The 24,325-nt window shown below is 39.1% G+C and overlaps 1 protein-coding gene across 2 annotated transcripts; it reads right to left on the reverse strand.

Moving 5' to 3' along the window:
* Positions 1-245: 245 nt before the first annotated feature.
* On the reverse strand, positions 246-13,749 carry LOC122073860 (casein kinase 1-like protein HD16). 2 transcript variants are annotated; one of them, XM_042638530.1, is made up of 17 exons: positions 13,638-13,749; positions 12,877-13,442; positions 12,440-12,568; positions 12,264-12,337; positions 12,078-12,147; positions 11,734-11,789; positions 10,251-10,322; positions 9,824-9,918; positions 9,636-9,702; positions 9,393-9,522; positions 9,074-9,292; positions 8,832-8,974; positions 8,234-8,408; positions 8,022-8,112; positions 6,731-6,888; positions 3,341-3,529; positions 246-665 (listed from the first exon to the last, which is right to left on the reverse strand). In XM_042638530.1, the coding sequence occupies exons 2-17, from the start codon at positions 13,327-13,329 to the stop codon at positions 606-608; spliced, it is 2,181 nt and encodes a 726-aa protein (XP_042494464.1). In that variant the 5' UTR covers positions 13,330-13,442; positions 13,638-13,749; the 3' UTR covers positions 246-605. The 2 variants fall into 2 exon arrangements, with proteins under 2 accessions (XP_042494464.1, XP_042494465.1); XM_042638531.1 differs by lacking the exon at positions 13,638-13,749 and having other exon boundaries at positions 8,832-8,962; positions 12,877-13,629.
* Positions 13,750-24,325: the final 10,576 nt, after the last annotated feature.

Here is a 24,325-nt window from a genome sequence, read left to right on the forward strand (position 1 = left end):
AAGGATAAATTGCTAGTGTTGGGCCATGTTTGGTAGCTAAGTCCGAATTTAAAGGATTGATTTTCAGAATGAAAATTGAAATGTGACCAATCTATAGACTATAACCTGCCTATTCAACTGTTGAATTTGCCAAATCTTCCATCTGCATAAAACACAAATCATCTCCACAGTATGTCAAACAGAGAGAAGGCTGAGGTTGGAAACAAAAGAAAAATATGCTGCCCTACTTACAACACCCTGAGGAATTAATAAAACCATTTTGCTTTCCTATTGCCCAATGGTCCTTGAACAGTTTTCAGTATTTTTTGGTTTGCTATAAACCAATGGCCTATTTCAGAGTAATAAATATGTGATGATATATAAAAATTACATCATACACTTGAGCACAATCCACTGCAGAGCAGCAGAAAAGCTCCAGGAACCCAACTTCAACTTCCACTAACAGCTGTACAATTAACATTGATTGGTATTGAGACAAAAAGGAAGACCCAATAAAACCATGCCCTTTGTTTCTTTCCCTATGGCACATAAAGCCACTCTTACAAGTAAATCACTGCCATTATGTCAAATTCGAAACAGTGGTGGCAATGTTAAGCCTCCTAGAATCAAGATACTGTTCGTCCGAAGCACACAGATGCCAGATAGAGATTCTTTGCCCATTTCTCCTGTACATATGCCATGAAACCTTAAAAGTCAGCAACATATCACCATAAACTGATCCGGTCGCAATTACCATAATTTCCAGTCAATACCAATATCATGGGTCAGTGACTGATCAAATGTAGAACCTTTTAATGTATGAAAAAGGAGCAATCAGCATAAAAGGAAGAGTATTTCTGTCCTCTTCAGACTTCATTCAGAATGCGATTGTCAAGTTTAACAGTTTCAAGAAATTTGGAACCTTTGATTTTATCTTATCTTTACTTATAATTAATAATTAATAATACAATTCCTTAATATGACTCGAAAAGAGATTATTCGTATTAAGAAAGTTGCTAAAGAAGCCCAAGGCAAATCTAAATGAAAAAACGACAATCTTCTTCGGAACTTGGTGGTGGGGTGATGAGGTTCCGCAGCCATTAAAGCTAAGAAAATTAGTTTCTAAACATGGCAAAGGACTAAAAATTAAGAAGATTTAATAAGGTATAAAATTGTTAGAAATAAAGCTCAGAAGATTATAAGAAAAGCAAGGGCTAAGAAATAAGAAGATATTTATAACAATTTATGAGCAAAAGTGGGAAGTGGGGGGTGGGGGGTGGGGGGTGGGGGATATCTATAAAATAGCTAAAATGTTGGAAATGAAGAGTAGAAATTTCAACCATGTTAAATGCATTAAAAGTGAAGATGATAAAATATTAATAACTGATGAGGAAATTAAAGAGAGATGGAAAAACCATTTCTACAACTTAATAAAGATAAAACAAGTAATAGTGTTCTAGAAGGTTGCAATAACCATCAAGAAACCACGTCTTAGATAGAAATAAAAAATTAGGGTAATTGAAGTAAAAGAAGCTTTAACGAGAATGAAAATAGGTAAGACAACATATCCATACAGGATTCCAATAAAGGTGTGGAAGAATCTTGGGTAGCTAAGTTGTTTAATAAGATTATGAGCATAAGAAAAATGTGAAATAAATCGAGGAGAAGCATTACGGTTCAAATTTATAAAAAACAAGGGTGATATTTAATGCTGTAATAATTATTGAGGCATAAAACTTATAAAAAATCATACAATGAAATTATGGGAGAAACTCGGTTGAGGCAAGAAACTGATATTACGGATAACCAATTTTGTTTTATGCCAGGAAGATCAACAACAGAAGCTAATTATATACTTGGGAAACTCTTGAAAAGATTTAAAGGATGTAAGGAAGATCTTCGCATGGTCTTTTATTGACCTAGAAAAAGCTTCTGATCCCTAGGGTGTTAATTGGCAAGCATTAAAGAAGATAAGTATTTCGAGTGAAAATGTGGCCACTATCAAAAGAAATGTGGTGTGGTGACTAGCGTAAAACTGCAGGGAGAGAGAGTAGTGAGGTCCCAATTACAATTGGGTTACATCAAGCATTCGGCATCTAGGCAACCCAAGGTGTTGAGGGCATGGTTTAAGACCCTGGAATCGGGCTTGGGATAGGTCAAGGTCAATACCAATCTAATACCGATCTGGATCAGCCCATATTGGCTTGAACCGGACTGATTTACCCCTCGTTTCTTTAAAAAAATAAACTCACTTTTTTTTTAACCCTCAATCTGTATAGTGATACCAATACAAGATCAGTCTAGAATCAGGATCAGTCAAGGCCAATACCGTTCCAATCCAACCAATTCAAACCAATCCGATCCGATTCCTCAATCCATGGTTTTGGCGGGGTCCTAGACACAAGGCGAAACCAACAAGGTGACCAAGGCATTGGCCTTGACAACTACGATAACAAGGATCAACTTTAAGCACATATTTGTTTGATCTAATCGTAGATGAAATGACTAGAGCCATTCAAGTTCAGATCCCTTGGTACATGCTTTTTGTTGATGATATTGTTTTAGTGGATGAAACAAAAGCAGAGATAAATGCCCAATCGGACTTCCAGAGATCAATCTTGGAATCAAAAGGTTTTAAGACGAGCAAAACAAAACAGAATACATAGTGAGTTATTTTAGTAACAATAGGGCTGCTAATGAGATGGCGGAAATTGATAAGGGAGATACCGCAACGTGAAAATTTAACGTAGGGCTCAATCATTGATAAAGGATAAATAGAGGATGATGTTGTACACAGAATTAAAATAAGATGAATGGAGTGGATAGGTGCGTCCGAAGTGTTGTGTGACCGACGAATTTCTACAACCAAAAGGAAAATTTTATTGGACAGTCATACAACTCAACCGGCAATGATGTATGAAGTTGAATGTTAGGCAGTAAAGAAATAACATATAGACAAACTTAGTGTAACTGAGGATGTTGAGATGGATGAGTGGTAAAACTATAAGGATAAAATAAAGAATGAACAATTTAGAACTAAATTAAGAGTAGCTCCGATACATGATAAGTTGCAAGAAAGTTGTCTGAGGTGGCATGGACATGTGCAACGGAGGCATTCAAATGCTTCAGTACAAAGTGAAAAGAACCAAGAGTGGGCCTAAAATGACTATAGGAGAATTGGTGAGGAAAGACATGCATAGCATAGGCCTTGTAACAAGTACGGCTTTGAATAGAGAAAATGATCCATGTAGCCGACCCCATTTAGTTGAGAAGAGGCTGAGTTGAGTTGTATAATACAATTTCTTGAGCAAAAAAATCAATCTGCAATACTGTTTTTAAACAATTAAGACCAGGTCATCACCTTAACATGAGTACTTGGAAACTGTGATGTTCGCAAGGTCTCCTGAGTTTCATCACCAGGTCTGCGCTTAGGCACACTCAAGATAAGAGCCGCTTGATCCCATGTAGCAGCCGTAGATGTTATCCGATAACCAGAGTCCCAACGTCTGTGAATGCCTTCACTTGGATAGAGAAAGTCAAGCTCGACAACCTACATATGCCAATGTCAGACATTTACAATGCAACAGCTTAGTCTTAAAAAGAATAAAGATCTAAAGTCCATACAAGAAACCTATATTACACGTTAAAGGATAGATAACACTGCAAATATTGTAAATCATTCATCAACAAAGCAATTTCTCAGACTTACTTCCAGACAGAATAAAAATTTATATTTTTTCCTTTAAAAATATAACAAAAAGAAATATTTATCCACCATTATAACATAAAAGAATGTTTCCCCATGAATAGTTCTGGAAAGTTGATGCAGTAGCAATATCATGGCTAGTCCAGCATGACACGATCTGAAAAACCAGACCAAGACATAGCGGTCCTAAAACAGGTTTTTGGACCAAATGAAGCTAGTAAGAGATAATATTGTAATATTTCATTTCATTTTGTTGGGTAACGAAAGAGATAGTTTCCTCGTTTGAGTTGACTTTTTCGTTTCCCTGCTTAAGTTTTTAGTTTCCTAGTTTAGTAGGTTTCTATGTTTCGCTTATTTATACACATGTAATCTCAATGTTGGAGTTTTAGAGAGAGAATGAAAAGTTTGGTGAGAGATACAGTTGCAGTAACATTTGGAACCAAGATGACCATGATATCCTCCCTTTTACCCCTTCGACTCTGGTTGTCCCTTCCTCTCCAGTAAGCCCTTAGTTTTCCTTCCTATTTCATTGATTCCTTCGTTTTCTTCCACTGTCATTCTTTACTTCTCTCCTTCCTTCTGGTTTCTTCTTTCTTTCTTCCCCTGCCTTACAACCAGTCACAACTGGTCTTTGATCTCTTTCCTCCCTCTTCCTTTCAATCTCCTTTCAATCTAGTTTTTGGGTCGAAGGAAGCCCTCCTCTGGGCAACACAACCCCTGGAACCTCAGCCCCTAATTCCTTCCCAATCGTGAGAATGAAATCAAATTTTTGGGCTGGTCCTCTTGTTATCGCTGGACCTGAGTTGCAGAAACTGTAGTTCTGGTTTTGATCTCTGTTTTGGGTGCCCTTCAGCTGAAATCAATAGGCCAATGTATTAGCTTCCATCCCCAGATTGCGAGCCAAATGGAGTCCATTTAATTGTGAGTTGAACACCAGAAACTATTCCGGTTCTACCGCCCTGCTCGTATGGTTGGGAGATTGAAGACAAATCCCCTCCCCCCCAACCCAAAACGATATATCATAAGTCCACTCCCCTTCCGAAAATACCTGATGGAGGGCCGGTAGAGAAAGGGAGGAAATCACTCAGAATTGCAAGGGAGAAGAGAAGAATCACACAGGGGGGAGAAAAGGGGGTCACACGCCTTGCACCATACCCGACACCAAAACATTCAATTCAATTTGTTCTCAAAATCTGTCTAATAACTTGGGTTACATGCCTTTACATAATAAACTGAAATTAGAACTTGACTAATTAAAATCTAAAACTGAAATAACAACTACTAATTACTTCCTCAAGTCTAACTAATAAAATTAGAAATGAAATAAAACTCAAATTGGTAGCTCCCTACTTGACTAACAACTACCCAAAATAAAATATTACATCTCTGCTCAAATAAAATAACTCAATATTTCCTAAATAAAGTAACTCTTAAAATATCTTATTGATCCCAAGAATCCAATCAGACCCGGTTCGTCTCGGTTGAGATTTCCCCAAGGGTCAACCCGGTTCAGCCTCAATTCTGCATCAATACCCCTCCTTATCTATAATTCTAATCTGTCCTTAATTTATGTTAATGCATGGTCTATGGTTTAAGATCTCGCCATATCTCGTTTTTTTCAAAAAGGGGGCATGAGATGCATGGCAAGGTATAAATTGTACAAAAACTCGACTGAGATCTCGCCAAATCTCACCAAGATCTCACCAAATCTCACCTCGATCTCTACTTCTTTGAAGAAAAAACACTTAAGGAGCAAGGATTTTGATGCTTTTACCTGAGGATCTCCATTCCTACACTCATTGAAGCTTAAAGAGTAGAGAATATTGCCTCCTCATCCACATTTGGAGTTACTTTCTCAAAAACCATTTTAAATAAAAAAAAAATTTCTCAAACCCCTTTTTTCATGGAAACATCATCAGTACTTATAGGTTTACTTTGGTTTTTTTTATATGTGATGCATGTAACATTGATCTATGGATTCATGGAGGGAAATATATTTTTCTGTTTAAATAAATGATTCATATAACACTGACCTCAAGATGTTACGTGGCCTATCTTATGTCATTTTAAATTTTCAATGTATGTGAATGTGACTCATCAGTCATCAATGTTAATTGTTAAAAAATTAAGTAATTACCTATGATATCTTTTAAATCCTTATGATTATATTATGTCATGTGTTGATTGTAGAATGTGAATTGTGGAATAGAGCATACTAGTCTAGGGTCCGAAGAGTCGGAGACTACTTACACAGGGTACGAAGTCAAAGTACTATTTTAGGTTTGATTTTAAAAAAAAATAACTGATGTTTGCATTATGTTTAGAAGGCCTAAAATAGGGTAAATACCAAGAGTGAGGGACTACAAAGGCCATATGGCCACCGAGACCAACCATCGAATCGACTGGGAAAAAATACATGATCTCGACGAGATCTCGCCAGATCTCTCTTTTTTGGATCAGCGAGATGGGGTGAGAGCAAGACCTTAAACCTTGGCATAGTCTGCCCCCAACCCTTGATTAGTAATCCTATCATATCCCTTCCTCCTTTATACACCCAAGTAACCCTCTAATATTCTGTTTATTAACAAATCTCACATTCCCCTTTAAGGCTTGAAATCTTGTTGATTTTGGGTGGGACCCATAACTGATCCGAACCAGGGTTTCTGAATCCCGGAATGCATGAGTTGCCAAAAAAAAAATTTTTTTGCCAGGCCATCAGAGGGGGAGAGTTGAATGGGGCTCGGAAAATTGGTAAAGCCAGTTTCAATTAATACAAAATAAATATAATTGCCATGGGTTGCATTTGACAGTTGTAACTACCATTTGGTTGAATCAAGAAGCCACCAGGGCTTTCTGGTGAAGCAGCAATAAGTTTCTCTTCCAAAATATACAGAAGCTATATGGACTAAAAGAGCCCACTAAAAATGAAAGCACTTTACTGAGACTCACATCAAGACACCATAAAGACCAACATTTTCCAAGTAGATTAAGAAAAGAATGATTAATTCACAAGTATTGAGAATGGTAAAAGAACTAAAACTCAACCTGATCACTGAAGCCAGCATTTCGAGACATGACAACACCCCATCGGCTTCCAGCAGTTGCCATTGAGGTTACATGGAATCCTTCTCTCCACTTCTTGTTTATCCACTTGAATGGAAAGGAGTCACTGACTTTATAAGACTGCTGTGTGTATTGAGTCCCTACAGAATTCAGCCCCAAAAATTCAGAATTCCGCCCCGTAAGTTCAGAATTCAACAATGTAGATGGAAAATGAAATTGAAATTCAGAACAGGGTGTCCATGTTTGAGTCCTGACTCTTCAAGAACCCTCTTTTACCATCTGGGATTATTAACCCGAGACCTATAAAGCTAAAGTGGAAAGTTGAAAGTTGAAGAAGACAACCTTGTTGGTTTTAGAGGTCAAAACATTTTATGTCATCATCTTCTTCAACCCTAGATTCCTGGCAAGTAGCTGTGGTTCTTTCCATATGTTCAAATGCGTTGGACAAGAAGATCTGCTCTCACCATTGTTACTCAATTTCACAGAGAAGGCCGTGATGGCTCATAGAACAGTGGAGAGAACATGTTGGACGGTATTTTGTTGGAAATAGACTAACAGAACATACTCTGTTACCGTTAGCAGATGACACGTGAGCTTTTCTAGGAAGAATTGAATGTTAGGATGAGCATATTCTAATCTTAAAGCTCTTCCTAAATGATAGAAAAGCTCCAATAGTGTCATCAAAGCTCCAACAGGAAAATCTGTAATGACTGAATACCAATAAAGATTTTTTTTTTTTTTTTTCCTTTTGGGTGGGGGGGTGGGGATCCTATAATCAGAAAAGGCCTATGATGCTTCTTCTACCTATTATGTTGAGGTCTAATTCCTCTGGGCAAACCAAATCACCAAGAAAAAACATGGATCTTTGGCATGCCACAAGCATCCTTTCAGTGCTGCAGATCCCAGCTTTGTACTACTTTCGTCAATCTGAATTACTACACTCACAGTTTTCCCACCTCTGTGTGCGTGTGTGTGTGCGTGTGTATTTAAGGATCTCCTGATATTTTAAGACTTTAGCATGGTACTTGCTTTTTTTCAAAATAAAGGTCTCTGTATAAGAGTAGAGACCAATAATTAACACTTGATGAAACTAGTCTTCCACATCCACCAACATATGCATTAGTGGTCCAATTTTTACTTGTGACAAGCAATACATATAGCATCATGGGTCATCAACAAAATGCAATTGTTGAGATTCACCAATGGCTCCCCGCCCCCCCTTCCTCCTCCTTAAACTAGAATAAGAATTAGGAAGCTTAATGTGAAGGGCAACCTTTGGACATTACAACCAGAGAACTTCCATTGTTGGCACCAGCTATAGAACTGATGTAGTAATTCTTCTCCCACTGCTCCATAATCCATTCCTGTGATTATTTTCGGAAAAATCAGTACAAAAATTAGAAAGCGATTAACTCTTGCAAAAATTACAGAAAACAAAGATGAGTTGTGCAGACCCCAGGGAGAGGGGGGGATGAGAAATCATACCTTATGTAAGAAGTATGGCGACATCTCATAAACTTGGGATGAGAAACCAGTGCCAGCGTCCATGATAAGTGCCCAAAGATTGGAACAAGAAGCCACACAACTTATAAGCAGGCCATCTTCGTTTCCTCTTTCTACATGCTGTGCCAGTCGTGCATCGGCCACATTATAGTGGTATCTAATTGAAAATAAATAAATAAATCATCATTTCAATAGCCAAGAGTCAAGTTTAACGATTGATGTAATGCCCCATTTAAATAAAATGGTGGGGCCCATTGAATTCATTATAGAAAGGGAGAAAGCATAATGGATTGATTAGCATATAATATAACAAGATTAACCAGGCACACACAGAAAAAGATCAACCAATGATTGAGACACTGGATGCCAAACTACTTCCTATTTCCATCCCTGAATATTTTTAGAATACCATGATAACTAATAAAATATGGCAAGGTCTTAATTCTGTTGAAATTCTGAATATCAGCAATGGGAATCTTCAGCTATTTTATTCTATTGAGAGACATTCCATCGATGAAAGTCTCAAAACAACATATGAAACAACTTTGCACCTGAAAATACTCACCCTAGGTAAGCATACCTCTGTTTCATTGGCAACCTGGCATTGTAGACTGAAATCCACTGAGTGGCAGGAACTCCTAAACGGACCTTTTTCTTTGGTAGTACATCATCATCTTCATCAATGGTCAACCTACCCCGTTTCTGACCAACCTGATAAATAATCTGGTAAGGACTAAATTATAAAGAAGTGTTGAACACAAAATTTCATCCAAAATTAGAACATAATTTTTTTAGCTATATCCAGATATGTCCACTTATTACCTTCAGAGCACCATCAGTATTAATTGGCCTTATAGCAGGATTTGGTCCAATCAAACCATCAAACAAAGATATTAGCTTGGAATAATTAGGCTCTTCATCAAATTTCATATTCACCACAACCTCAAGAAATTGCTTAAAAGGCGGAGGGCAAAAGCAACACAACATTTCCGGTGAAGTTGCCATCTTTTTCTTGCAAACTAGGAATGATTTATTATCGCCCTGCCAGGATAAAGCCATACATCAAGACCACTAATTTATCAATGAAATAATTGCCCAGTCAGTACAAAATAGCCATAGGACATGTGGTAGCACAAAATACCTGATAACCCTGCCACGGTAACCTGCCCCGATGAAGAAAGATCAGTGTATATGCAAGAGATTCCAGATCATCTCTTCTACTTGCAGTTCTTCCCAAGTGGGCATGAACACTAGCATAACGAACAGTTCCCCTGCAACATTTAGATGGGATAGGATAAAGGTTAGAAGCAGTACCACACTTAACAGCATAAGTTATCACATAACCATATAAGCCCAATGGACCTCAATTTAAACACCAATTTACCTGAACACATCGGGACGTTGATCGTACTCTACATGCTGACCACTAGTGCTATCCCTCCATTTCGTTGCTGCAAGTCGTATGAAAACAATGAACTAAAGAAAGAAATGACAGTAAAAAATAACAATAAAGAAGATAGGAAACAACGATGCCTCCCCCTGGGTCAGCGAATGAACGATGAACTTCCTCACCTAATCCAAGATCAACAAGAAACAACTTCTTTTCCTGCGGCGTAGCTGGCTGACCAAGTAGGAAGTTCTCAGGCTTTACATCTCCATGGACATAACTAATGTCAGACACAGGAATCGTGTGAAAAATATGACATCAAAGAGAATCCATAGATAACAAACACATTTCCCAAAGCCTTGTTAATGGTCTTTCCTATTGAAATCGAATGGTTTTGAGGATCAATCCAATCTATGTTGTTATTGGAGGAGACCAATCCAATCTATCATATAAAGTGCATCAGACCATTCAGCAGTAATATTGAGTTTTTGCTAGCTGGTCAACCAATCCATACTGATCTGGATCAGTATTGTACAAGTAATGAATATAGATCTTTAAATTGTAGGGATACCGAGACAGCTACGATTGAAACAATAAATAATAGATACTTACCCCTTCGAGTGCATCTTTTCTAGTATCGATATAGACTCCACTGCAATACAAGCTACCATTTCTGATGACATCCTGCTCATTATTTAAAATCATATATATTAAAGGCGTGGATGTCAAAGGACCAGCAGCACATATATAACACTACTAGCATATATTGTTACGAAGATTCTAGTCATTATGAAAAATATTACAGACAGTACATAGTAGAAAAAAAATGATGCACAAAATCTTTGCAGGCTCCCTATATATAAAGCTAAAAGGAGAACAAATAACAGAAGGCATGTGAAATCTTTTCTTTACATTCACAATAGTTAGTCACTAGCATAAACGACGACTACCATTTCTGATGACACCCTGCTCCTTATTTAAAAAATATATATATTAAGGAGGTGATGTCAAAGGACCAGCAGCACATATAGAACACTATTAGCATATAAAGTTACAAAGATTCTAGTCATTATGGAAAATATTACAGATACAGTACATAGTAGAGTAAATGAAATTGAGTTCATTTTACTCTTAACTAACACCAATAACTAGTAGTATAATCTGAAGCAAAATTCCAATTAAAGAGAATATGCGCCTGTGCAATTTGGAGAACCATGAACCAGTAATACAGGATTTTGGGAACCAATAACCATCATATTGTATCACATTTTAGCTGCAATGGAAATAATGGGAAGGAAAGTGAAAATTTTCAAACCTGAAAAAGAAACTTTTGTAATCATTACCTAACACATGACTATCAATAACTCCAATTCATTCCCCAATTTGGTTACTAGATTTACTCTACTTTTTATCCAAGTCCCTTGGAATTTAAAATTAAAATAAAAAATATATCTGAAAGGTACAATTACCAAATATGGTAAGAAATTAAAGTACATTATAGAATAATGTTAGGTTAAAATGGCAATACATGGCATAATTGAACAGGGGGGATTGGGGCTCATAGGCACATCAAACCTGAGGATATCATCTGACAACAATATTTTCATTCAGCAAACAATATCTAATTCCGCACCACATGCAGCGGCTTGAACAAGCAATTCATCACAAGCATGCCTATGCATGTGACACAGCTTTCAACCAAAACATCATTAGCATGCCTATCGACATGAAAAATAGTTAAGCAGTAAAACTAAGGTTGCTCTAGCAGGAACAAGTAGGGGCAAATTCCACAACAATTAGCAAGTTCAGATGTTATATGTACCATCCCCTGCTAATAACTAAGATTGTACCAAAGAAAAATGTTAAATAGAAGGGAATATAACTGATAAAAAAAATGACAATGCACGGCAGTTTTAAATATCTTCTAGATTTACGTCTTAAAAAACAATTAAAAATGAAGTTGACAAAAAGAATCCCTCTGCCCTGTGGTCAATGGCATAAAGAAGTTGGAACATGCTTCTGAACACAGTAACCCACTCAAATAATCAATGACTCAATGTAAGGAGATGTGACTGTATGAATCGGAGATACTCACGCCTGCCCTGAATTATTCCATGTATCCCATAAGCTTGGCCCCAACATGTCCATAACCTGCATATATGTAAGATTTATTTCATACAGCCATTCATTAATTCTTCAAGACAAATGGGGGTAAAAAACACCAAGAGCTTGTAGGAAAAAGATTGTAGTTAAATTCCATATCAGGCAATGGAAATCACTAAGTAATGGAGAAAGAAAACATAAAAGGCTGGAAACACCAAAAGCATGTAGGATAAGACTCAGTTTCCATTTCAGGCAATGGAAATCACTAACTCATGGAGAGAGAACAGAAGATACAAGGTGACTGACCGAAAGATTAACAGAGAGTATGAATCATACCATTATGTAATAATCCCCTTGCCTCCCCTTGTAGTGTACTTTTGGCACTCCATGACTGCCACCAAGATTGCTGCTCAACAAGAAATATGCATCAATTTCCGAGAGAATTGAAAAAGAAAGAACAACAACAATGACAATAACAACACTAAAAATTATGGTGATGATAATCCAACTCAATAAACATACGTGTAAACCTGCCACTCGTATGGAGGACCATAGTTACACCCTTTGCTGGTTCTATGTTCAAATTTTAGCGCCACCTGATGGCAACACAAAAGCCAATGAAAAGCAAGTAAACACCATAACCATCCAATAAGAACACAAAAACAAACTCCCAGCATTAAATTTTCCTGAGTAAATACCTCCATAGGCCCACCACCTGTTGACCGCTCATTCCCTCCGGTTACACGACGACCCACAAATACCTGACCAAACCCCCCTTTGCCCAACTTCTTGTCAATCTTATAGACTGGAGATCCTCCCACCTGAACCTGAGGGGTAAATTGTACAAATAACATGTAAGACATACTGAACTCCAACGAATGTTCTAACCAACAATAAAATCTAACAATTGTGAGAAAAGTAGTGCAGAATCTGTAAAAAAATAAACTCAATAATTTTTAAAAATTAAAATGAAATTATACCTAACACTGATTGTAGCAGACGATGATTATGATAGTAAAACGAACACAACTCAAACAGTCGAGAAAATCAAGAGAAGATACAGTACGACATAAATAAGAAAGGAACAACTTGAATTCGTCATATTTATTTAAAGAAAATAAAGGTTCCAACTTACCCTTTCAGGGAAAGGAGCGGTGCTCCCTTCTTCCTCCTGCCCACCAACCTTGTTGGCACTAACACCACCGCTGTCGTCCATTTCTTTCTTTCGATTGTCCGCCCAAACCTTGTCCCCTAAATTGGCAATCCGATCTCCGGCTTTAACTTTACCTTCTTCTCGAACCTCCTTGAACCGATCACGCACAGAATCACCGTTCTTCTCCGAAATCACAATCACCGCCGCCTTGGACCGATTCCTCGCGGCCAACCTCGTTCTGGGCTTCCCTGCCCTCGTCTTAACACCGATTCGAACACCTTCCACTTTCGCAGTCTCCTTAGCAACTGTGGCTCTGGTTCTGATGCAATTACCAACCACGGGCTCGGATTTCTTCGCAGCTCGACCTCTCGTCTTGCGCCCCTGATCTACAATCGGAGCACGGGCACGACGTACCCCACTACGCAGCTCAGGCATCCTTGGCCCATACAATCCAGAGACCCCTCTTCTCCCAATCTGAACATTATCTTCTTACCCAAATCTTTGAATCACTCACCATTGCTGAAATTGAATCGATTCGCCCTGAAACCCTAAAAACTCCATCGTCAAAGGTTTCATAGATGTGATGAACACGAATAGAATACGGAAGATCCAAAGAATGTGGTGGCCGAATTTTAGTAGATTATTAGCTAGCGATGGCTTTCGCTCACTATAAGATATACCTTTTCTAGGGTTTTGCAGAAATTAGAAACGAAAGCACAATCGAAGTGTCAGAAGAAACATACCTGAAGAAGGATGTAGAGAGAGAGAGAGAGAGAGAGAGAGAGATAGAGAGAGACAGACAGACAGAGAGGAATCGGCACGTTTGACAGCGCCTTGCTTTTTTGCCCTTTTTTCTTTTATTGTAATATTTAAATTATATTTTTGCCTAAATACCCATCCTGGCTACGCTACATTAACCCCAAAAAAAATCCTATATGTAGTGATACACATCCTCTAGCGCAAATCTAATTATCAGAAATACCTTGGACTGCGCTTGAGAGTCTTGTGTGCTGCATCTCTGAGCCTTGTTGAATGTTACATGTGTGTATCAATGGAGTTGGTAACTTAGTGGTGAAAATGCCCTCAATCCATCATTGTTCAAGTCAACTGGTTGTGGGTTCAAGTCTTAGCATATCCACTATCGTCCATTGGTCCTGCGGAAGCGCTACTTGCCCCACGGGGGCTTGTGGGGACTACGGTCTATTAATTGTTAAGTGTTGATCAATCAATTTGGATTGGAAGTGACTGTGAATAATCCTAATTTCAATCAATTTGATGTGATCAAATCTGGGTTTTGTTAATAAAATCCCTAGATTTTTAGATCTAGCTAATGGCAGCTTCTAGGTTTTTTTCGAAATGTAAACAGATTGAATATCGATCATATTCGTATTTCCCCTTGTGGAATACGAATCGAATTCAAAATTTTATTATCCATTTACAACCCTAACTCTTGTATCCTAGACTTTCATCGGAAATATTATACATATTAATTTTGTTAATTTTTATTTCAATCATTCGTACAAAATATTTACGCTCAAAATTGTTGTTCCAAATAATAATTGTACTACTATGTTATTAGTTTGTACTTGTGACCATTCAGGCTTTTTTTTTTTTTTAAACAAAAATAGAACACGTTGCAAGAGATCCCACAAGGGTCCATATACAAAGAGTGAAATAAAAGTGGAGGAGGGATACTGTAATACCCTACTTCTTAAACCCGATCTGATTACATGATTGACCCGGTTTAACTATGCAGGATCCGAACTGGAGAGAGTTAGAGCGGGCCCCTTATGGATTATGATGGCAAGGGTGACCTTAAACACCGGCTGGCCCGACAAGTCTGAGCCAGTGCCAGAAGAGACGGGAGTACCCAAGCCGTGTACATTCACCTATCATAAGGCCATGTACGGATAAAACAGGTATTGTAGCCGTATATTAAGGAGTATATATATATTACATCGTATGCCAGGGGTGGGGTTCGCGCTGAGGCCCGAACTCTGTCAAAATCCCAAGTTTTGGCCCTCAGGTGGGCGGACAGGTGGGCGGATAGGTGGGCGCACTCACCCACCTGAGTGACCCATCCATGTGAACTATTTAGTTATTTAAGAAGTATATATATAGCATTTATGATTTTATTTTCTTTTCATTTATGACACTCGTATGTTGGTGAGGATAGTAAAGAGGAGAGAGAAAATAAAGGGAAGAAGAAGGGAAGAGAAGGAAGAGGAAGAAGATAAGGATTTCAGCGGCGCCGAAGCTTGATCTTCCCATTCCGGCGCCGGAAGAGTGATCTTCAACACTAGATCTACATTTAGAGGTAAGCAAAGTGGGGTTCCTTAAACATTCACCATACCCAAGTAAAACCCTTGATTCGAGTAGGGTTTCTTGAGATATTGTAAATCCCCTTTAAAATGATAAATCTAAGGTTTAATAGATGATTTATGTGTTGATCTTGAAGAATTTGAAGAGGTATTAACAAGGTTGGAGAAGCATTGTGGGTTTGAAGTGATTTTGAGGGTTTGCAGGTGTTCTTGAGCAAAGAATGTAAGATGGTTTCCCATCACTTGAATCTAACCTAGATCTAGGTTAGAACCATCATATAAGACATTGAAAGTGTGAATAATGGGTTGGGAAAAGCCCCATTTGAATCCCCAAAGAATGGAGGAAGTTGGGAAAAAACAGCAGTTTTACCGCCAAGACCGGTGGGCAAGACCGGTGGGCCATCTGGCCCGCCTGTGAGCACCCTCCTGAGAGGGCAGGGCCCTCAGGCACAACCGACGGGCCAAACCGGCGGGCTAACCGGCGGGCCACCCTACCCGCCAGTCTTAACAGGCCCCCTGGCCCAACCGGTGGGCCAGACCGGCCAGCCAACCGGTGCGCCAACCTGCCCGCCGGTCCAGACCGGTGGGCCAGACAGGTGGGTTGTCTGACCCACCTGTGAGGCCCCAAATGTGATTCTTGCATCCGATTGGACCCAAATCGGATGTGCGACCTTCTTTTAACGTTCTAAACATGATTTTGTCATCGGATCTCGTTAATTTTGATCATAAAATGGTGAAATACTAATCCCGCTCACTCATGTTAGGTTCACCAAATCCTACGCTTCTCGCGTCGGATCTCACCCGTACCGAACGGGAATCCTTGTACACTACAGGTAAGTGGGGAGAGGATGTTTGGCCTTGTTTTAAGGCATTGTTTGGCATTCATTTAATTATATCTAGTCTAGTCATGCCATCATGAATATGCTATGTAGATTAGTCATCCTCACATTGTTATGCATGTGTGCTATATTTACTTTCTAAATGCCAAATGATGAGATGTTTATGTGATGAATGTTGACATCATTGTGCATAATGCATTAATAGACTAGATGCCGTAGTCGGCTTCGAAACGAGTGCATTGGTGGCCCGTGGTATAGGACGCAGTGGCACTATGTAATCGTACTATTGTCATATAGGAGCATGCGGTTTATGATTTTCACCGTCCCATGCTACGACCCTTCCCAACAGGGGTTAAGGTGTTGGGTTACCATTTGGGGGGAAGCAGTGATCGAGGTTGTCAGGTCACTGTGGCGGTTAGACATAACGCCCAGCGGGTCATTAGGACAATCGGCAACCCCGGTAGTATATTCAAGAGGGCCAATCGTACTGCTTTTAAATTGCTGGAGTCAGCACCTTTAATTTCAGTCATTTACTTTTCTGTTGAGAGCCGGTGGTCGGCATTGTTTTTACTTTTCGAGTACTCACGGTGGGCCTTCTCCGACAACCCTATGGGCGTATCGCGGGATGGAGTTCGCGGCTCGTACTCGGAGTATACGCGCACTGTGGCTGTAGTAGCACTATACCAAAGACTTAGTAATGTTGCTTAGGTGGATGTGATTTAAAATGTAATGCATAGCATGTAGTGCATATGATTGTGATTGTTGTGTGTAAGGATTAAAGTATCGGTATCGATCATCGTATCGTCGGCCAAAATTAAGATACGTATCGAAGGGTATCGTATCGTATCGGAGATACGCTAAGATACGCTAAAGATACGCACATAAATGGATAGAAAACACTTTTTTATACATTTTTGCATAAAAAAAATAGTTAAAAAAAGTTATATATAACATGTGTTATGCATAAACAGTAAATTGAGAGTATCACACTAAGAATCCAAGGTTTGTAATTGTCCCATAAATGTAAAATTCTTGTTCCTAACCTTGATTTCCACTTTAGTTAGAGAGAAAAATGGATGATAGCAACTTTGGAACAAAAACACCTAAAAAAATTGTGTTTTCTAAAAAATTATCCATTTTGACCATTTTATGACCGTATCGGTATGTATCGGTGTGTATCGGTCGATACATATCGATACACACCGATACGTACCGATACATACCGATACATACCGAAACGTACATTTCACTTCAATTTTGAAATTTTCATAGAGTATCGATACGTATCGGTGAGTATCGATGCGTATCGGTGGTGTATCAATGCGTATCGGTGTGTATCGTAGGATACGTATCGATGCATAAGGGTTTTAAAATTTTCATGTATCGTATCGATATGTATCGTGCCGATGCCTATCGATACAGATACGTATCGACCGATACGGCACGATACGCACCGATATTTAAAACCATGGTTGTGTGGACTGTTGTGTGGTCCATCTTTCCACTTACTGAGCTAGTGAGCTCACCCCACATGTGCACCCTCTTTTTAGATGATTTTGCAGGTCATCCATCTGAAGAGCACGGGTCGGGTCCCACGGTTGAGTTCCCTGAAGAGGACTGGTGAGCCCCTGAGGAGTTAGAGCACGGCACTGATTGCCCGTGCGAGAGTTGTGCTGCGGGCTCGCAGTTCTGATGCTGAGCTGAGCTCCATTGTTGAGGTCGAGCTGAGCTCTACCATATGATGCCGAGCTGGGCTCAAACCTTGATGCCAAGCTGAGCTCTAGCCTTGATACCGAGCCGAGCTGTATACTCTAATTTTTTTATGGTTTCCTTTATGTACTTGATATGTGAATTGTACTTTTATTGTGTAAATATCATGCCTTCGGGCCCACATGTATATAACTATTGTATCACAATTCGGGTATCAAGTATTATGGGAATATTCACAGGTAAACCTAGCATTCCGCTGATCTGATAAGCTTTTATTAGTTGTGTATGCTGTGGTGGAATACAGTATCAGATGATCCTGACAGGTTTGGGTTAACCGGTGTTAACCCGGTCACTCGCCCGGTTCAGTGTGAACGGGGTGTGACAGATACTATCCCAAATAACAAAAAGACGGTTTTGAAAACCAAAGGAAGCTAACTGATCATCTACCATATTGCCCTATCTCATGGTGAATATCATTGAATCAAATCTATAGCAAGTACAATGGCAATCTTTAATTATATAAGCTATCTTCCACGGAATATGCACAGATTGATACTTCAACATATTAATAATCCCCAAATTATCACTCTCAACAATCAAATGAGTAAGGTGCTTTGAAAAACTAATGACAAGTGCTTGTCTAATAGCTAGAGCCACTGCCTCATAAGGGTAAGGATGACCAGTATATTCTAATAACCAAGAGAGGAAATGACCATTGCGGTTCTGAAACCCGCCACCAATTCCAGCTGATCCCGGGCAACTGAGACATGAACCATCAATATTAACCTTTATGTAATTCAATGGAGGAGGATGCCAAGAGATGTGATTAATAGAGATCGATTTAACGTTGGCTTCTGAACTTGTAGGTAAGACTGAGCATATGTAATAATTCTGCTAACTAGAGAAGAAGCATTGGGAATGATCTTTCAGAAAGAAGCCTCTAAATATGCTAACCAGATCGAGTCCAGATTAGGTATTCGTACGAGAATTATTCTTGTACAGTGTTCGATCCACATTTGGACTCCATTTAATCTCTCTCATTTTTAATTAGTTATTATTTTCAGTGGGGTCTAAGTGTGGATCAAACACCGTACAATAATCATTTTAGTATGAGGACCTGATCCACACTCAACCAGATATGCCATAGAACGCTGGCCATTAAACTATCCTTATTATCTTTATCAAAGTTCTTAAGAGACAAACCCGAAAGATAGCTGATTCAATCTTGAATAGAGAAGCCACCTGAGCTGGAGATGAAAACCCACAGCCAACCACAAAGCTCGAGCAAGAGGGCAATGGAGAAATAAGTGATTTCAAGATATAATTTGATCAAGGGTACATAGAGGACAAAAATCATCTATCTAAATGCCCCAGCGATGAAGTAAACCGGCATGAGGGATTCTATAAAGCATCAGTTTCCAAAGATTAAAGCGAACCTTTGGAGCAGTCTTGAGGTGCCAAATCTTCGGCCACATTGAGTTGGAAGAGGAATCACGATCCAATAAAGCAAGTATATAGGCAGAGGCAACCGAAAAACATCCATTACTTGTCGGATGTTGATTTGCTATATAGTTAAAGAAAATTGTGAATATGTGCAACCTCATTCCGATATTTGTTGTGGTGGTCTAAACTTTGGCCACCAACAACCACAAAATAATTACAACATCATACTTTATGTATTTATTTGGCCACCAACAACCACAAAATAATTACAACATCATACTTTATGTATTTATTAAATTCCAAAGAAATCATTCTTTATGGAACTTCTTTAGGGTTAGAGATTATTAAAAACTTCATAATTCTCACATCAAATAGAAAACTCAGTCTGAAAAAAACACACACACATATAGAGAGAGAGAGAGAGAGAGAGAGAGAAAACTCATTGAATAACACCGAATAAGTTAGAGTACTATGTCGAAATATCAACTTGACCCCACACTTTTTAAAAAATATCACTCACCTCCCCTTAAATAAAAAGATTCTATCTAACGTACCCAACCGTTTGAAATGACCATTAAGTCATCTAGTTGTTCTCATAGTGCCTAAATTCCCCTCCTAAACATGAAATATTCATTATACCCTTAATGAAATAAACCCCTCTTCCCCTTCCCCTTTCTCTTTGAACTCTATTGAACCCTACTTACCATTGCCTCCGAGAATAAGAAAGCTGGCGCAGTCCTTAAATGCAATTCCCAGGTGGAAGGCATTGCCGTGTTAACCCTAGAAGACAAAGGTTTGGGGTCCGATTTTATTTACTGTTCTGCATCTATCGAATTCGTGAATTCAATTAGTAATTATTGGTTTTTGTTTGATCTTCAAGAAGGTGATGTCAGGATTGTTCGACTACAGGCCCTACGGCAGTGAGTTTGTATCACCGAACTTACGGGTTCCATATTGTGAGTCTTTATTGTAATCGATTGATCTTAGTTCTCACAATTTTGGCGGCAAATTAAATAAATCAATTCCTTCTGATCTTTCCCCCTTTTCTTCTTCGCAATTTGGATCCTCTGATGCAGCAAGTGTATGGTGACATAGTATGAATTACTGAAATGGTTCTTGTTTCATTTCAATGCATGTGTGGCTAAAGCACCAATTGTCCCATTTGAGTTTGACAGTGGTTAGCGAGTCTCTGTGTGATACCTTACATTCTAAATCCGGTCTAATTTCCCCTGTTGGTTCAGTTTGGTCTTGTAGGACCTAAACCCGAGCAAGCTGAGGTTGGTACCTTATGGAACATGATGGTGAGGGTGACTCTGAACTCGAATTGGGCAGACAAGTTGGAGTCAATACCTAACGAAGTCCATGTGCCCAAGCCGTGCACTTGCACATATCACCGGGCCATGTACTAACAATAAAGGTACGTAGCTGTAATTTATGTCAAGTACGCATGTTAATCAATTATCGAGGGTGAAATGTGTGTCGGGGCCGAGCCCCATCGAAATCCCAATGATTCGACTAAGTTTTGGCCGATTGGTGGATGGTCATGGGTGAGTCGGACCCACTAGTGTGACCTACCACTCTGGTCATTTATTGTTTTACGAAGTGGAACGAAGGAGAGAGAAGGGAAGAAGAAGGAAGAAATCGGGAAAAAGATTATCGTTGTGCATCACCAGGGTCAGATCCTTTGAATCTGACACCGGATTAACGACCCTCATCTCAAGATCTACGATTTGAGGTGAGTAAAGATTGTATTCTTAAACCCACATGAAACCCTAAGTGAAATCCTATGATTTGGGTAGGAATCTTTTAGATCTTGTTAATCCCTCTTGAGAATGTGAATCTAAGGTTTAATAAAGCACCTACATGTTGTTTATGAAGGTTTTAGAGGAAGAAATTACAAGATTTGAGAAGCAATTGTTGATCTCTTGAGCTAGAAAGAAGATTTGAGGTTTTTGAGGTGTTCTTGAGCAAAAAGGTAAAACCCAAGCTTGAAACTTTGAATCGATCATAGATCTATGTTGGAATCATGATATAGAACCTTGGATTTGTGAAAAATGTGATCAAATCGATCCGTAGTGATTTCCCTAAGGTGGGATGAAGAATGAGAGTGAACAACAAAATCTCGGTTCTGAGTGGTGGATGCCTAAAAATGGTCGGACCCACCAATCCAAAGCTTACCTATCCTAGATGGGTTGCTAGCTCAATTGACGAGCAAGACCCGTGGGGACCTGGCCTGTCGGTCCTTACAGGGCCCCTAAGTCGAGCTGTAAGGAAGGACCGATGGGTACCTCACCCGGTCAACCCGTCAGTTGACCTACCAATCCGACTCTTTGGGTTCCTATTGGGCCCAAATTAGTCGAGCAACCTCCTATGGTGATTCTAAACATAATGGAATCATCATATTCCGTTGGTTGTGAATCTAAAGTGGAGATATACTAAACTCGATCTCTTTTATGATAGGTTTCACTAGAAACTCACGTCATCGCACGCCGGATCTTTCTCTTACCAAGGGTGATCACTGTACATAACTAAGTACGTGGGGAGAGAACATTGACTTTATTTATGAAGTGTTTTTGCATTATTCCATTATTATTGCAGACTCACCATGTCATCATTTCATTATTATGTGTAACTTAGTCATTCACCAATACCATTTGCATGCATTGACGTGTGCATTATGAAACTCAATTATGACTTGATATGCTGATATCTTTAATTGTTAAATGCTCATTATTGTTTTGAGTTATGAGATGGTAGACTTTAAATTATTGAGTATGATGAATTGCTAGACTACATGGCGTAGTCGACTTGGAAACGAATGCATTGGTGGCCTTTGGAATATGACGCGATGGTACTATGCAGTCGTACTATCTCATATAAAAGCATGCGATTATGAATGACATATCCCTGTGCTACGACCCTTCTCAGCAGGGGTTTAGGTGTTGGGTATATCACTGGGGGGAAGGCCAAAGTTGTGTACCAATGATGGCGGTTAGAAGTACACTCAGCCGATCACTAGGACGGTCGGTAACTTTGGTGATATAACAAGGGGGTCAATTGTACTGCTTTTACTTTAATGCCGGGCAATGCCCATTTTACTTTTCGATACTCATGGCTAGCCTTCTTTGACAACCCTATAGGAGTATCGCGGGATGGGGTTCACGGCTCGTACCCAGGACATATGCACACTGTGGTTGCAAGTAGCACATAACTTATGACCTAGAATTGTTGTCTATGTGGATAAGGATAATAAAATAAACTTGCATATATATATATATATATATATATATATATGTGCATTTGTATTGCGAATGATTTACTTGGTATTTCTTTTCACTTACTAAGCTCGTACCCAGGGCACACCTTTAGATGATCTTGCAGGTTATCTAGTTGAAGAGCTAGAGCCAGGACCCACTGTGGAGTTTTCAGTTGAGGACTGGTGGGTCTCTGAAGATCTTGGGCATGGGGCCAAGTACCCGTGCGAGAGTTGTGTTACGGGACAGCAACATTGAATACCAATCTGGGATTCTTTTATTATTTTATGATGTTACCCCTTTTGTACTCTAGATGTTTAAATTGTATTTCTTGTATATATATCACGCCTACGGGTCCACATGTAAAATGCATTATGTAATACAATTTGGGTATCAAGAGTATTGGGGTGTTTACAGGTATGTACATGTGAGACTTCCACTGAAATACAGAATTTGCTTTGTTTAGTGTGTGTGTGTATGTTGTGTCGTGGTTACTGTATCAGATGATCTTGATAGATTTTGGGTTAACAGGAGTTAACTCGGTCAACGGTGCGATTTTGTATGAACGGGGTGTGACACTCTAACTAAGGCTCAATACCCCCGCCCCCGCCCCCTTCCCCTTCCACTTCTCCATCTATGTTTCTAATTAAGTGCAGCTATGGGAATAGTGTTTCAACTTTCAAGGTGATTGCAACGGCGGCTGTCCATTGTTCCTCTTCGTCACCATTCGGCCAGAGATTTCAGTGGCCGTAAGTCCATCTGAGGATATCTCAGTGGTGGGAATAATGTATCTCGTGTTGTTAGGGATTTTTTATGAGGAAGAGAAACTATATCTGAAAAGACCTAAGAAACTCCATCCCAGTTTATATATATATATATATATATATAGAGAGAGAGAGAGAGAGAGAGAGAGAGAGAGAGAGAGAGAGAGAGAGAGAGAGAGAGAGATCAGGGACGCACCATAACCAAATATATAATGGAGATCAATAAAGCCACTTGTTCAGCTTCGGATGTTCCTTCTCACCCTCACCCTCTATGGCTACCGTCAGCCTCCTCCTTCTTCTTCCCTCCTGTACTCTCTCTCTCTCTCTCTCTCTCTCTCTCTCTCTCTCTCTCTCTGGGCTTGTGGTTAACTCATCTCACTCCATATCGACTATATATATCGAGTCCAATGTCATCCAATCCATAAACCCACAAAAGTTAAAAGACTCGTCGATCGTTGTCGAAGTCAAACGTGAATGGATCAACAGAGACGAAGAAGAAGAAGGGCGGTAGGGTTCCGTAAAGTTCAGAGAGAAAGGGGAAGGGAAAGAGGGGTTTATTTCACTAAGGGTATAATGGGTATTTCATATTTATGAGGGTAATTTAGGCATTATGAAAAAAAAATTGGTTGACTTAACAGCCATTTCAAATGGTTGGGGACGTTAGATAGAATCTTTTGTTTAAGGAGAGGCGAGTGATATTTTTGAAAAGTATGTGATCAAGTTGATATTTCGACATAGTTTAGAGGAGGGGAGTAATATTTACTCAGTAAGTTATTGTTCTCAATTATATATGTATATCTAGTGGTTGACCATCATTGACTTATCATCAACCAATGCTTCAATATAATTAGAAATTGAACCTAAAAATGGTTTGCCATGATACACGAGATAAGGTATCAACTATAATCTTATATATCATATCTTGCAAATAAACAAATGTGATGCTATTTATGTGTTCTAAAACACATATAATAATATACAATAGGATGTTATTCACCCAATAAAATGGATTGAAGTAAGCGAAGGATTTGTGATTATATAAAGTAGCTCTCTACTTGGAATCACTTATGGTTATGAACAAATTTAAGCTTTACTCTTGA

Source organism: Macadamia integrifolia, chromosome 3, assembly GCF_013358625.1.
Source record: "Macadamia integrifolia cultivar HAES 741 chromosome 3, SCU_Mint_v3, whole genome shotgun sequence".
In the NCBI taxonomy this organism is placed as follows: Eukaryota; Viridiplantae; Streptophyta; class Magnoliopsida; order Proteales; family Proteaceae; genus Macadamia; species Macadamia integrifolia.